Source organism: Haemorhous mexicanus, chromosome 24 (genome assembly GCF_027477595.1).
Source record: "Haemorhous mexicanus isolate bHaeMex1 chromosome 24, bHaeMex1.pri, whole genome shotgun sequence".
NCBI lineage: Eukaryota > Metazoa > Chordata > Aves > Passeriformes > Fringillidae > Haemorhous > Haemorhous mexicanus.
This window is the reverse complement of record NC_082364.1, coordinates 5,351,353-5,364,336: the sequence shown is the minus strand read 5'-3', so window position 1 is coordinate 5,364,336 and position 12,984 is coordinate 5,351,353. Positions and strand designations below refer to the sequence as shown.

At 44.2% G+C, this 12,984-nt stretch overlaps 1 protein-coding gene across 1 annotated transcript in view; it reads left to right on the top strand.

Annotated features, from left to right (window-relative positions):
* Positions 1-12,984, top strand: part of POU2F3 (POU class 2 homeobox 3) — a 54,980-nt gene that overhangs the window by 37,179 nt on the left and 4,817 nt on the right. The window contains 6 exon segments of the mRNA XM_059867215.1: positions 160-262; positions 3,815-3,897; positions 4,022-4,204; positions 4,962-5,103; positions 6,326-6,462; positions 10,693-10,854. Coding sequence (XP_059723198.1) covers positions 160-262; positions 3,815-3,897; positions 4,022-4,204; positions 4,962-5,103; positions 6,326-6,462; positions 10,693-10,854 — 810 coding nt within the window.

Below are 12,984 nucleotides of genomic sequence, written 5' to 3'. Positions count from 1 at the left end.
AGGGAAAAGCAGGCAGTTCTCCACATGGAGCTCTCTGTATGCACAGAAACTTCTCTTACACCTGAAACTTTTGGTCCTGCAGCCCCCAAATCACACAAATTCAGCATGGATTTGTGAGGATCCTTGAGTTTTATTGTTCCTTTTGCTTTTTTTCTGTAGGACATGAGCTCCCTCCACACCCTGCAGCAGCTGGTGCTGCTTCCTGGGCACATGCAGTCAGTCCCCCAGTTCCTCCTGTCCCAGTCTCAGGCAGGACAACAAGGTAAGAGAAGGAAAAGCTGAGATGATTCCTTTTTGGGGCTTACCTAAAAACAGACAAAATTAACAGAATAAAAAGCAGTTCTGTTTATTGAAGGGCCTTCAGGGACATTTAGGGCAGACAAAACCCTCCCAAAAAATGGACTCAGAGGTTTCACACTTTTGTAACTTTGGTCCATTTGCATTTTGGGGGTGAATCTGCCAATTCCAGCTCCAGCTAATGAAGGCATTGACCCCAAGTTTGCTGCCCCCAACTCCCTTTTGTTCCCATCTCTGGGGCCTGAGGCAGTGAGGTGTCCTTGACTGCCAGGCCTGGAGAGGAATTGTTGTGTCTGCCCAGAATGGGACAGCAGCAGCTCCCACTGAGTGGGGGTTTGGAGTTCTGCACTAAAGAACTGCAGGTTAAAAATAGATGGAAAATATAATAATATACTATTATTAAATATAATTTATTGGTGGTGGTGGTAGTAGTAGTACTACTAGTAGTAGTAGATATAATATCATCTCTTTCAAATAGATGGAAAATAGAAAAGCTGAAATCCTGGAGAGGAATTGTTGTGTCTGCCCCAAATGGGACAGCAGCAGCTCCCACTGAGTGTGGGGTTTGGAGTTCTGCACTAAAGAACTGCAGGGTTACAAATAGAGGGAAAATATAATAATATACTGTTATTAAATATAATTTATTATTATTGGTGGTGGTGGTAGTAGTAGTACTGCTAGTAGTAGTAGATATAATAAATCTCTTTCAAATAGATGGAAAGTAGAAAAGCTGAAATCCTGGAGAGGAATTGTTGTGTTTGCCCAGAATGGGGAAGCAGCAGCTCCCACTGTGTGTGGGGTTTGGGGTTCTGCACTAAAGAACTGCAGGGTTACAAATAGATAAAAAATATAAAAATACAAATCGCCAAATATAAAATATAAGGCGACAGAGATGGATAACTATCTAAAAGCCTCCCTTCTGGTGGATGTCGGGTTCTCCCAGGGTGGTGCTGCCGGTTCCCACCCGGGATGATCCCGGATCCGTGCGGGAGATGCTGCTGGCACCCGAGCCTTGCGCGCTCCTCGAGTGCCACCTTGGGGCCAGCTGCGATCCCAGCCTGGAATTCCGGCGGAGCAGCCAAGGAGCTGCTCCCTCCCGCTCCTCACGAATTCCAGAGAGCTCAGCAGGGCTCGGGCCGACCATGGGAGGGAGGGGAAATGCAGGGAAGGAGCAGAACAGGTCCAGCTGAGCCAGGAGCAGCTCCGGGATGAGAGGGAGAGGTTTGGGAATTCCACAGGGCAGGAAAGGTCTCCCTGCTCCCAACATCAGCTCCAGGAGAGCGCTGAGCACTCACTCCAGGCTTGATAAACCCCCTGTAATTCTGTTTGTACCCCCAATATTCTTAGAGCATTTCTCCCAGCCCGGAGATGTGGATGGAGGATGTTTTAGGCTTTCATTCATAACCTGGCAGATCCAAGGGGGGATTTGGATCCTTTGCTTGTGCTTTGATTTATCCCAGCACATGAACTAAGATTCAGGATTATAACATTAAATCTCTGCAGCTTGAACCCACTGGTTCACACACTCCAAAAGCAAGTGGGGAATTTATTTCTTCCTGACAAGGTATAAATTCTCCTCTCTGCCAAATGACACTGATGGATAGAGGCACTTGATGTATATTTACAAATAATTTTGAATTTGTTGGTTTGAAATACGGTCAGGACAATCTATTCCTTGCTGCCTTGCTTTTATTCATGAATAATAAACATCTTTTACTGCAAAGCAGAACTTGCTGCCTTTGAGAGATTGGAATTTTTCTGTTCAGGGACTTTTTTTTGGCAACTTCTCCCACGTTCCAGTTCCAGGCTTGACCAGGACTGGATATTGTGGCCAGGAGCTGGATTTTTGTGCAGGACAATTCCCTGTGCATGGCTGACTGCCAGGGATTAATGATCCTTCTGCCACATGCATGCACAGCCAGTGGGGAGTGAAAATGGAGAGGAATTTGGTTCAGGTGGAGTTTTCTTCCTCCTGAAGAAAGGCAGAAAATATTCCAGAATTGTCCCTGGGTGATCAAGGAATGCTCTGAGTGTCTCCTGATTTTGGACTGGGGGTCCATAAATGGATTTTGTGGCCAAAGGGGCTGGGCCAGGGGCTGAACCTTTCCAACAGGGACATGAACCCGAGTTTGGTTGTGTTTTGAAGCTGTCAGATCAATTCCCAGCTCTTATTCCTCATTCCCAGTAAAACACCGGAGTCAGGGGTGGGAGAGTCTGTAAAGGTGGGAATGAGCAGCCACAGAGATTTTGGGAATCCTGTCAGCCTAAACATTGCTGCTGAAATCTTCATCTCAGCTGTCAGACCGGTGGTTCCTGAACCCAGCCCTTGATTTCCCTCCGAGCTGGAGCTGAGGTGTTCCATCATGATTTTAAAGACTCCAAATGACAGAGCATCTGCCATGTCCCAAGGCAAAGCCATTGCAGTGATTAATTACCTGCACTGCTAAAAATGTGCACCTCGTTACCAGCCTGGATTTGAAATTTGAAGTTGTTCCAGTGTAAGGGGAGGCTTATTCCAGCCCCAGCCTAAGTAAATAAATGGGATTTTTCACATCAGATCTAAATTAAATAAGAAAAGGCAGAGAGAGAGGGGGCAGTGATTGATTCTGGAGATTATCTGTTTTCCTTTTTATTAGCAGAAGTCCATAAATTTCCATGGCTCTCCCTGTAATTGTCAGTTATAATCAATTAAATATATTGACTGCTCCGAGCAAGGTGATAAATCCTCACTAAATTCTATAGGTTTCACTCACAATGGACTTGAGACCAACTAAATTTCTAGGGAACTACACAACCTAATCCTGTAGGACATTCCCTCTAAGAGATATAGGCTTGTACTTGGCAGTTTGTCAGCGAAACAATTACACACTCTCCATAAATCCCAGTTTTTGTTGGCTTTATGGATTTCCCTTCTTTCATCCTTTCATCATTTCGTGTCAGCTCCGACGTTCGGAAAGAAATTCAATTTGTTTGAAATACAGTAGGGTAGGAAGGAAGGGGTCAGATGGCTTCCAAATGGCATTTGAAAATGAAATGTAGAGTTGAGAGCAGAGTGGGAGGGCTCACGAGATTAACTGCAGGATCAGGGGCTTTTTCAGCAAGATCAAGTGGCTGAAAGTTGGAGTCACAAGGGCTTATGTTGGAAATAAGATGTCCATTTTTCTAAGAGCTGCAATAATTAAGAACTGAGAGAAATCCCCAGGAAGGATGTAGAAAATTCTCTGCTGCTTGGCACCTAAAATCAAGATTAGAGGTCTCTGAAATGCCTGAGTGTGATGAGTGACACGCAGGGACCAGCAAATGAGAGATTCCACTCCTATCATTATTGTAATGATCCCTTGCAGGCTAAAAAGCCACGGGAGGATCCTTTTCTTCCTCATAATCCACTCAGAGCCAGACACATTCCTAAGGGCTGAAATTCTGGTGTTTTGGGCAAGAAATAACAAATGGAGCTTCCCACTCCCAGCTCTCCTGGGGCTGCCCACTGACCACACGTGTCTCTTGTTTATCTCCTCAGCTTTGCAGCCAAACCTCCTCTCCTTCCCTCAGCAGCAGGGCAGCCTCCTCCTCTCCCAGCCCGGACCCAGCCTGGCCTCCCAGGTGAGAACACACCTGAGGGCGTGGCAAACTCCCCCTGCTGCTTTGGGGAGGGCAGTGGCCCTGGGAACCGTGTGGTTTTCTGTTTCTGTGACCCTGGGCATCTTTTTTGGGGTGTTTTGGGCAGGCTGTGGGTCGCTCTGGCCTGCCTGGCTCCTCGGTTGAGCCCCACCTGGACGTCCCCCAGCACTTGCAAGTGGCAAAGCACCTGACCCCAGCAGGGGCTTCCGAGGAGCCCAGCGACCTGGAGGAGCTGGAAAAGTTTGCAAAGACTTTCAAACAGAGGAGGATCAAGCTGGGGTTCACACAGGTGAGGGGGGGAGTTTGGGGCAGGGCTGTGGGTGAAGGAAAGGCTGGGTTGGGTAAATTTGGGTTATTTTGCAGCATTCCCTTCCAAATACACGAAGAGACAGACCCTTCCCAGCACGTCCCCACCAAACCCTTGATGTCTGCACCTTCTCCAGTATTCAGGGGTGGGGGCAGATTCCTGGGGGGAATAAATCCCCTTTCCCTGGCAGGCAGGTCACGGAAACAAGGCTGCAGCTATCCTGGAAGCAGCCTGGGGGGAAGCTGAGGCTGCAAGAGGAATAAATCCTTCACTGAAAGGATGAGTGGGCTCTGGAGTCATCTGCCCAAGGAGGTGGGGGAGTCACTGGATGAGGTACTCAGGGCCATGGTTTATTTGATGAGGAGGTGTTGGGTCATAGGCTGGACTTGATGATCTCAAAGGTCACAGGATCACAGAACGACCAGGTTGGATGAGACCTCCAAGATCACCCAGTCCAACCCAGCCCCAACCCCTCAACTGAACCCTGTGCCACATCCAGGCTTTTTTAAACACCCCCAGGGATGGTGACTCCACCACCTCCCCAGGCAGAACATTCCAGAACTTTCTCACCCTTTCTGTAAAGAACTTCTTCCTGATATCCAGCCTGTATTTCCCTTGGTGCAGCTGGAGAGCTCCTCTCCAGGCTGGTTCATTCTGTGCCTCTGTGATTCTGCTGGGGCTGGGACAGCTGGGAGGGCTTTCCCTGTGCTCACTGTGGGGTTTGGGTGTCCCCTGGCAGGGGGACGTTGGCCTGGCCATGGGGAAGCTCTACGGGAATGACTTCAGCCAGACCACCATCTCCCGCTTCGAGGCTCTCAACCTGAGCTTCAAGAACATGTGCAAGCTCAAGCCCCTGCTGGAGAAGTGGCTCAGTGATGCAGGTGGGTGACATCAAGGCAGAAATGCCACTGATGCCTTGGGAAGGCTGCCCTAGAGCAGAGGCTGGGCAGAGCTACAGAATAAAGCAGGGATTTATCCTGGGCAGCACCAGAGCCCAGCCAGGGCTGCGCCCAAGATGGACCAAAATGGTCCCAAAATGAACCAAGATGAACCAAAATGGTCCCAAAATGAACCCAAGATGAACCAAAATGGTCCCAAAATGAACCCAGGATGAACCAAAATGGTCCCAAAATGAACCCAAGATGAACCAAAATGGTCCCAAAATGAACCCAGGATGAACCAAAATGGCCCCAAAATGAACCCAAGATGACCCAAAATGGTCCCAAAATGCACGAGCGCTCCCGGGGTCTCTCCCTGGGATCAGCTCTGCTCCATTTGCCCCTTGCAGTTCATTGTCCCATCCCAGCTTTAGCCCAGCCAGTCCCACCCTTGTTTTTCTCTCTCCAGCCCACGGGGTTTGTGCTCCTGGGCTGAGATTTAGATAATTTGTCCTTGGTGCCCAGCTGGAGCAGGAATTGTTTTGTCTCCCTGCTCTGTGCACAGAACCTGAAAAATAGAAACGCTGAAACCTGAAATTCTGAAAAATAGAAAAGCCAAAACCTGAGGCATCACCAGCAGCAGGAGAGGATCCGCCCAGGAACCTCAAATCCCTTCAGCCCCGCCCTGTGGGAGCTGGAGAAGGAGGGGAGGAGGTGCTGAGGTGCTGAGGGATCAGCCCAGGAGGAGGAGCTGGAAAAGGAAGGATTTCAGTGAGAGGGGAATTCCCAGGGGCAGCAGGATTTGGGGAGGTGTCCTGTGCTGACCTCACCCTTCAGGATGTCTGGGTCGTTGGTCACATCTCAGCCACCCCGAGCCAAATGCTTTGGTCACATCCTTTTTGGTGTGAAATGAATTTATTGGAACACCCCTGGTCCTGTCAGAGCAGGCTGGGAATCTGGCTCACAAAGGAGAAATGGTGTGTGGCTTAAAACATTTCCCTTCTTTGATTTGGACAAGCTCATTGATGGATTTGGAGCAATTTTAATTATTATCAAAGGGATGATCCACAATGCAGGAATAATTAATCTATTTTAGATTTAATTTAAATTAAATTAATTTATTGATCTATTTTAGAAGGCATCTTTGTTTCACAGGAAGTATCTGGAAATGGAAATAACTCATTATCTCCTTGGATATCTCTTTTCCCCCTCCCTCCTCCCCCAGAATCTGCTCCTTTGGATTCCTCCATGAGCACCCCCAACTCCTACCCCTCAGTGAACGAGATGTTTGGACGGAAAAGGAAGAAGAGGACCAGCATTGAGACCAACATCCGCTCCACGCTGGAGAAGAGATTCCAAGATGTGAGGGGAAAATCTTTCTGTCTGCTGGGAGCCCTCCCTCAGCCTGGCCCTTGCAAACCTGTGGCACTGAGTCCTCTCAAGAAAAGAGGTTTTTTTTATTTTGGGGTATTTATTTGACAGCAGGTTAGAAAATGCTTGAAGAAGCAACAGGAAAAGTGTTAAACCCAAAGGAATTCCCAATTATTTGACAGTAGCATCAAATCTTGTTAACTCTTTATTTTTAAATGCTTGAAGGAGTTAACAAGAAAAAAGTGTTAAACCCAAAGGAATTCCCAGTTATTTGACAGTAGCATCAAACCTTGTTAACTCTTTATTTTTAAATGCTTGAAGGAGTTAACAAGAAAAAAGTGTTAAACCCAAAGGAATTCTCAATTATTTAACAATAGGTTTAAAAATGCTTGAAGGAGTTAACAAGAAAAAAGTGTTAAACCCAAAGAAATTCTCAATTATTTAACAATAGGTTTAAAAATGCTTGAAGGAGTTAACAAGAAAAAAGTGTTAAACCCAACGAAATTCTCAATTATTTAACAATAGGTTTAAAAATGTTTGAAGAAGTTAACAAGAAAAAAGTGATAAACCCAAAGAAATTCTCAATTATTTAACAATAGGTTTAAAAATGTTTGAAGGAGTTAACAAGAAAAAAGTGTTAAACCCAAAGAAATTCTCAATTATTTGACAGTAGGTTTAAAAATGCTTGAAGGAGTTAACAAGAAAAAAGTGTTAAACCCAAAGAAATTCTCAATTATTTAACAATAGGTTTAAAAATGCTTGAAGGAGTTAACAAGAAAAAAGTTATAAAATCAAAGGAATTCTCAATTATTTAACAATAGGTTTAAAAATGCTTGAAGAAGTTAACAAGAAAAAAGTGTTAAACCCAAAGAAATTCTCAATTATTTGACAGTAGGTTTAAAAATGTTTGAAGGAGTTAACAAGAAAAAAGTGATAAACCCAAAGAAATTCTCAATTATTTAACAATAGGTTTAAAAATGTTTAAAGGAGTTAACAAGAAAAAAGTGTTAAACCCAAAGAAATTCTCAATTATTTAACAATAGGTTTAAAAATGCTTGAAGAAGTTAACAAGAAAAAAGTGTTAAACCCAAAGAAATTCTCAATTATTTAACAATAGGTTTAAAAATGTTTGAAGGAGTTAACAAGAAAAAAGTGTTAAACCCAAAGAAATTCTCAATTATTTAACAATAGGTTTAAAAATGTTTGAAGGAGTTAACAAGAAAAAAGTGTTAAACCCAAAGGAATTCTCAATTATTTAACAATAGGTTTAAAAATGCTTGAAGGAGTTAACAAGAAAAAAGTGTTAAACCCAAAGGAATTCTCAATTATTTAACAATAGGTTTAAAAATGCTTGAAGGAGTTAACAAGAAAAAAGTGATAAACCCAAAGAAATTCTCAATTATTTCCCTGCTGAATGTTATCCTAAGGAAATCACCATTTCAGCACCACTTTCCCCATTATCACCCGGTGGGCCAGAGCTGATCTCTGCGCCCTGCTCTGTTCTCTGTGAGGTGCAGATGTGCCCCAGGAGCTCTGTGCCCAACTGAGCAGCTCTTGGGAGACCCCAGACCTTGCTGCTCCCAATCTTTTTCCTGAACCTGTTCAGAAGTTGAACCCTTCTACTTTTTAAGCTCCAAGAACTTCAAGAAAAATCACTTCAGGCATCAAACAGAGTTTTAATCAATAGCACTAAACTGTGCCTTGGAAATTTCTCAAATCAAAACTGTTCCTGTTTTTTCCTGGTTTCTCCCTCATATCAAAACTTGCTCAGTCATCATCAGATCATTTTAGCAGCTCCTTTTTAGCTGGGAGAAGGCATTTTCTGCCATGGGAATATTATCTTGGCACCTCTGTGCCAGGTGCCTTTGACATTTCTGAGCTTCAGCTCTGAGCAAACCCCACAGAGCCAAAAGGAATGAAAATAAATGGCTCAGGGGGCAGGCTGGGCTCTTTATTTCCCTTTCTAGATGAGAAAGGGAAGAGAGAGGCAATGACTTTTCTGAGCTCCTGTCCCCTGGACAGTGGCAAGGCCACCAGGTTTAGGTGAGCCCAGCTCTGATTTTGGTGCTGTTAAGGTCAAAGAGGGAAGAGATTTGTGCAGTACCCGGGGCAGGAGCTGTGACTCATCCCCCTGAGCCCAGGAGCTGATGTGGAACCACTTTGTGCTTCACAGAACGTAATCCTTCACCCAAATATTTACCCTCAGCCTCAGACAGAGCTTTTGGCTCCTCCCCAGCTCGCAGCCAGCCCCACCCCTGTCCTCCAGCAGCCCCTGATGCTTTTTGGGGCTTTTTTAACCCCCTGTGTCTCTCAGCAGAACCCCAAGCCCAGAGATCCCAGTTCAGAGATTTCCTTGTGCTTTTTGGGGCTTTTTTAACCTCTTACCTCTCTCAGTAGAACCCCAAGCCCAGTTCAGAGATTTCCTTGTGTTCTTTGGGGCTTTAAAACCTTTTGTCTCTCTCAGCAGAACCCCAAGCCCAGTTCAGAGATTTCCTTCTGCTTTTTGTGGCTTTTTAACCTCCTATCTCTCTCAGCAGAACTCCAAGCCCAGTTCAGAGCAGATTTATTGGGTTTTTGGGGGCTTTTTTAACCTACTTTCTCTCTCAGCAGAACCCCAAGCCCAGAGATCCCAGTTCAGAGATTTCCTTGTGTTCTTTGGGGCTTTTTTAACCTCCTACCTCTCTCAGCAGAGCCCCAAGCCCAGAGGTCTCAGTTAAGAGATCTCTGTTTAGAGATCCCAGTTCAAAGACCTCCTTGTGCTTTTTGGGGCTTTTTAACCTCCTACCTCTCTCAGTAGAACCCCAAGCCCAGAGATCCCAGCTCAGAGATTTCCTTGTGTTCTTTGGGGCTTTTTTAACCTCTTACCTCTCTCAGTAGAACCCCAAGCCCAGTTCAGAGATTTCCTTGTGCATTTTGGGGCTTTTTTAACCTCCTACCTCTCTCAACAGAACTCCAAGCCCAGCTCAGAGCAGATTTATTGGGTCTTTTGGGGCTTTTTTAACCTCCTGCCTTTCTCAGCAGAGCCCCAAGCCCAGAGGTCTCAGTTAAGAGATCTCTGTTCTGAGATCCCAGTTCAAAGACCTCCTTGTGCTTTTTGGGGCTTTTTTAACCTCCTACCTCTCTCAGCAGAACCCCAAGCCCAGCTCAGAGCAGATTTATTGGGTTTTTGGGGCTTTTTTAACCTCCTACCTCTCTCAGCAGAACCCCAAGCCCAGCTCAGAGCAGATTTATTGGGGTTTTGGGGCTTTTTTAACCTACTTTCTCTCTCAGCAGAACCCCAAGCCCAGAGATCCCAGTTCAGAGATTTCCTTGTGCTTTTTGGGGCTTTTTTAACCTGCTGCCTCTCTCAGCAGAGCCCCAAGCCAGAGGTCTCAGTTAAGAGATCTCTGTTTAGAGATCCCAGTTCAAAGACCTCCTTGTGCTTTTTGGGACTTTTTTAACCTCCTGTTTGTCTCAGCAGAACCCCAAGCCCAGAGATCCCAATTCAGAGATTTCCTTGTGCTTTTTGGGGCTTTTTTAACCTCCTACCTCTCCCAGCAGAACCCCAAGCCCAGTTCAGAGCAGATTTATTGGGTTTTTGGGGCTTTTTTAACCTCCTACCTCTCTCAGCAGAACCCCAAGCCCAGTTCAGAGCAGATTTATTGGGGTTTTGGGGCTTTTTTAACCTGCTGCCTCTCTCAGCAGAGCCCCAAGCCCAGAGGTCTCAGTTAAGAGATCTCTGTTTAGAGATCCCAGTTCAAAGATCTCCTTGTGCTTTTTGGGGCTTTTTTAACCTCTTACCTCTCTCAGTAGAACCCCAAGCCCAGTTCAGAGATTTCCTTGTGCATTTTGGGGCTTTTTAACCTGCTGCCTCTCTCAGCAGAACCCCAAGCCCAGCTCAGAGCAGATTTATTGGGTTTTTGGGGCTTTTTTAACCTCCTACCTCTCTCAGCAGAACCCCAAGCCCAGCTCAGAGCAGATTTATTGGGGTTTTGGGGTTTTTTAACCTGCTGCCTCTCTCAGCAGAACCCCAAGCCCAGCTCAGAGCAGATTTATTGGGGTTTTGGGGCTTTTTAACCTGCTGCCTCTCTCAGCAGAGCCCCAAGCCCAGCTCAGAGCAGATTTATTGGGTTTTTTGGGTTTTTTTTAACCTGCTGCCTCTCTCAGCAGAACCCCAAGCCCAGCTCAGAGGAGATTTATTGGGGTTTTGGGGCTTTTTTAACCTGCTGCCTCTCTCAGCAGAACCCCAAGCCCAGCTCAGAGGAGATCTCCTTGATAGCAGAGCAGCTCTCCATGGAGAAGGAAGTGGTTCGGGTCTGGTTCTGCAACCGGCGCCAGAAGGAAAAGAGGATCAGCTGCCCGATGCCATCCCCCATCAAATCACCCATCTACAACTCCAGACTGGTGAGGGGCTCCAGCCACCCCGGGGAATCCCAGCCAGAACATGGATTTTTATCCCACCTGCTGGAAACAACCTGCTCAATGATAACAATTCATGAAGTGATAATTCTGGTTATTGAAAACGCTGGAAAGAAAATAAATTAACTGATAATTCTGGTTATTGAAAACACTAGAAAGAAAAGTTTCCTAGGAGGAATTGATTAGGATAATTTAGTCAAATCATGATCCCAAAGCTTTTTCCCTTGAGATGGATGAAGGAAAACCTTTCCCCAAAGAGGGAGGGTGAGGGGATTCAGCCACTGGAGTGGAATCCCACCCAGAACATTTATTATTATTCCATCCATTGAAAACAATCAGCTAAATTATAACAAGTAATTAAGTGATAATTCTGTTTATTGAAAACACTAGAAAAAAAAGTTTCTGAGGAGGAATTGATTAGGATAATTTAGTCAAATCATGATCCCAAAGCTTTTTCCCTTGAGATTGATGAAGGAAAATCTTTCCCCAGAAAGGGAGGGTGAGGGGCTTGGGATTCAGCCACCGGAGTGGAATCCCACCCAGAATTTATTATTTATATATATATATATATATATATCTAATTTCTTATTATTCCATCCATTGAAAACAATCAGCTAAATGATAACAATTCATTAAGTGACAATTCTGTTTATTGAAAACACAAGAAAAGTTTCCTAGGAGGAAGTGATTAGTTTAATTGTGGGATAATTTAGTCAAATCATGATCCCAAAGCTTTTCCCTTGAGATTGATGAAGGAAAATCTTTCCCCAAAGAGGGAGGGTGAGGGGCTTGGGATTCAGCCACCTGAGTGGAATCTCACCCAGAATTTATTATTTATATATCTTATTTATTATTATTCCATCCATTGAAAACAATCAGCTAAATGATAACAATTCATTAAGTGATAATTCTGTTTATTGAAAACACTAGGAAAGTTTCCTAGGAGGAAGTGATTAGTTTAATTGTGGGATAATTTAGTCAAATCGTGATCCCAAAGCTTTTTCCCTTGAGATGGATGAAGGAAAATCTTTCCCCAAAGAGGGAGGGTGAGGGGCTTGGGATTCAGCCACCGGAGTGGAATCCCTCCCAGAATTTATTATTATTTATATATATATATATATCTAATTTCTTATTATTCCATCCATTGAAAACAATCAGCTAAATGATAACAATTCATTAAGTGACAATTCTGTTTATTGAAAACACTAGAAAAGTTTCCTAGGAGGAAGTGATTAGTTTAATTGTGGGATAATTTAGTCAAATCATGATCCCAAAGCTTTTTCCCTTGAGATGGATGAAGGAAAATCTTTCCCCAAAGAGGGAGGGTGAGGGGCTTGGGATTCAGCCACCGGAGTGGAATCTCACCCAGAACATTTATTATTATTCCATCCATTGAAAACAATCAGCTAAATGATAACAAGTAATTAAGTGATAATTCTGTTTATTGAAAACACTAGAAAAGTTTCCTAGGAGGAAGTGATTAGTTTAATTGTGGGATAATTTAGTCAAATCATGATCCCAAAGCTTTTTCCCTTGAGATGGATGAAGGAAAATCTTTCCCCAAAGAGGGAGGGTGAGGGGATTCAGCCACCGGAGTGGAATCTCACCCAGAACATTTATTATTATTCCATCCATTGAAAACAATCAGCTAAATTATAACAAGTAATTAAGTGATAATTCTGTTTATTGAAAACACTAGAAAAAAAAGTTTCTGAGGAGGAATTGATTAGGATAATTTAGTCAAATCATGATGCTATCCCAAAGCTTTTCCCCTTGAGATGGATGAAGGAAAATCTTTCCCCAGAAAGGGAGGGTGAGGGGCTTGGGATTCAGCCACCAGAGTGGAATCCCACCCAGAATTTATTATTTTTATATATATATATATATATATATATATCTAATTTCTTATTATTCCATCCATTGAAAACAATCAGCTAAATGATAACAATTCATTAAGTGATAATTCTGTTATTGAAAACACTAGAAAAGTTTCCTAGGAGGAAGTGATTAGTTTAATTGTGGGATAATTTAGTCAAATCATGATCCCAAAGCTTTTTCCCTTGAGATGGATGAAGGAAAATCTTTCCCCAAAGAGGGAGGGTGAGGGGCTTGGGA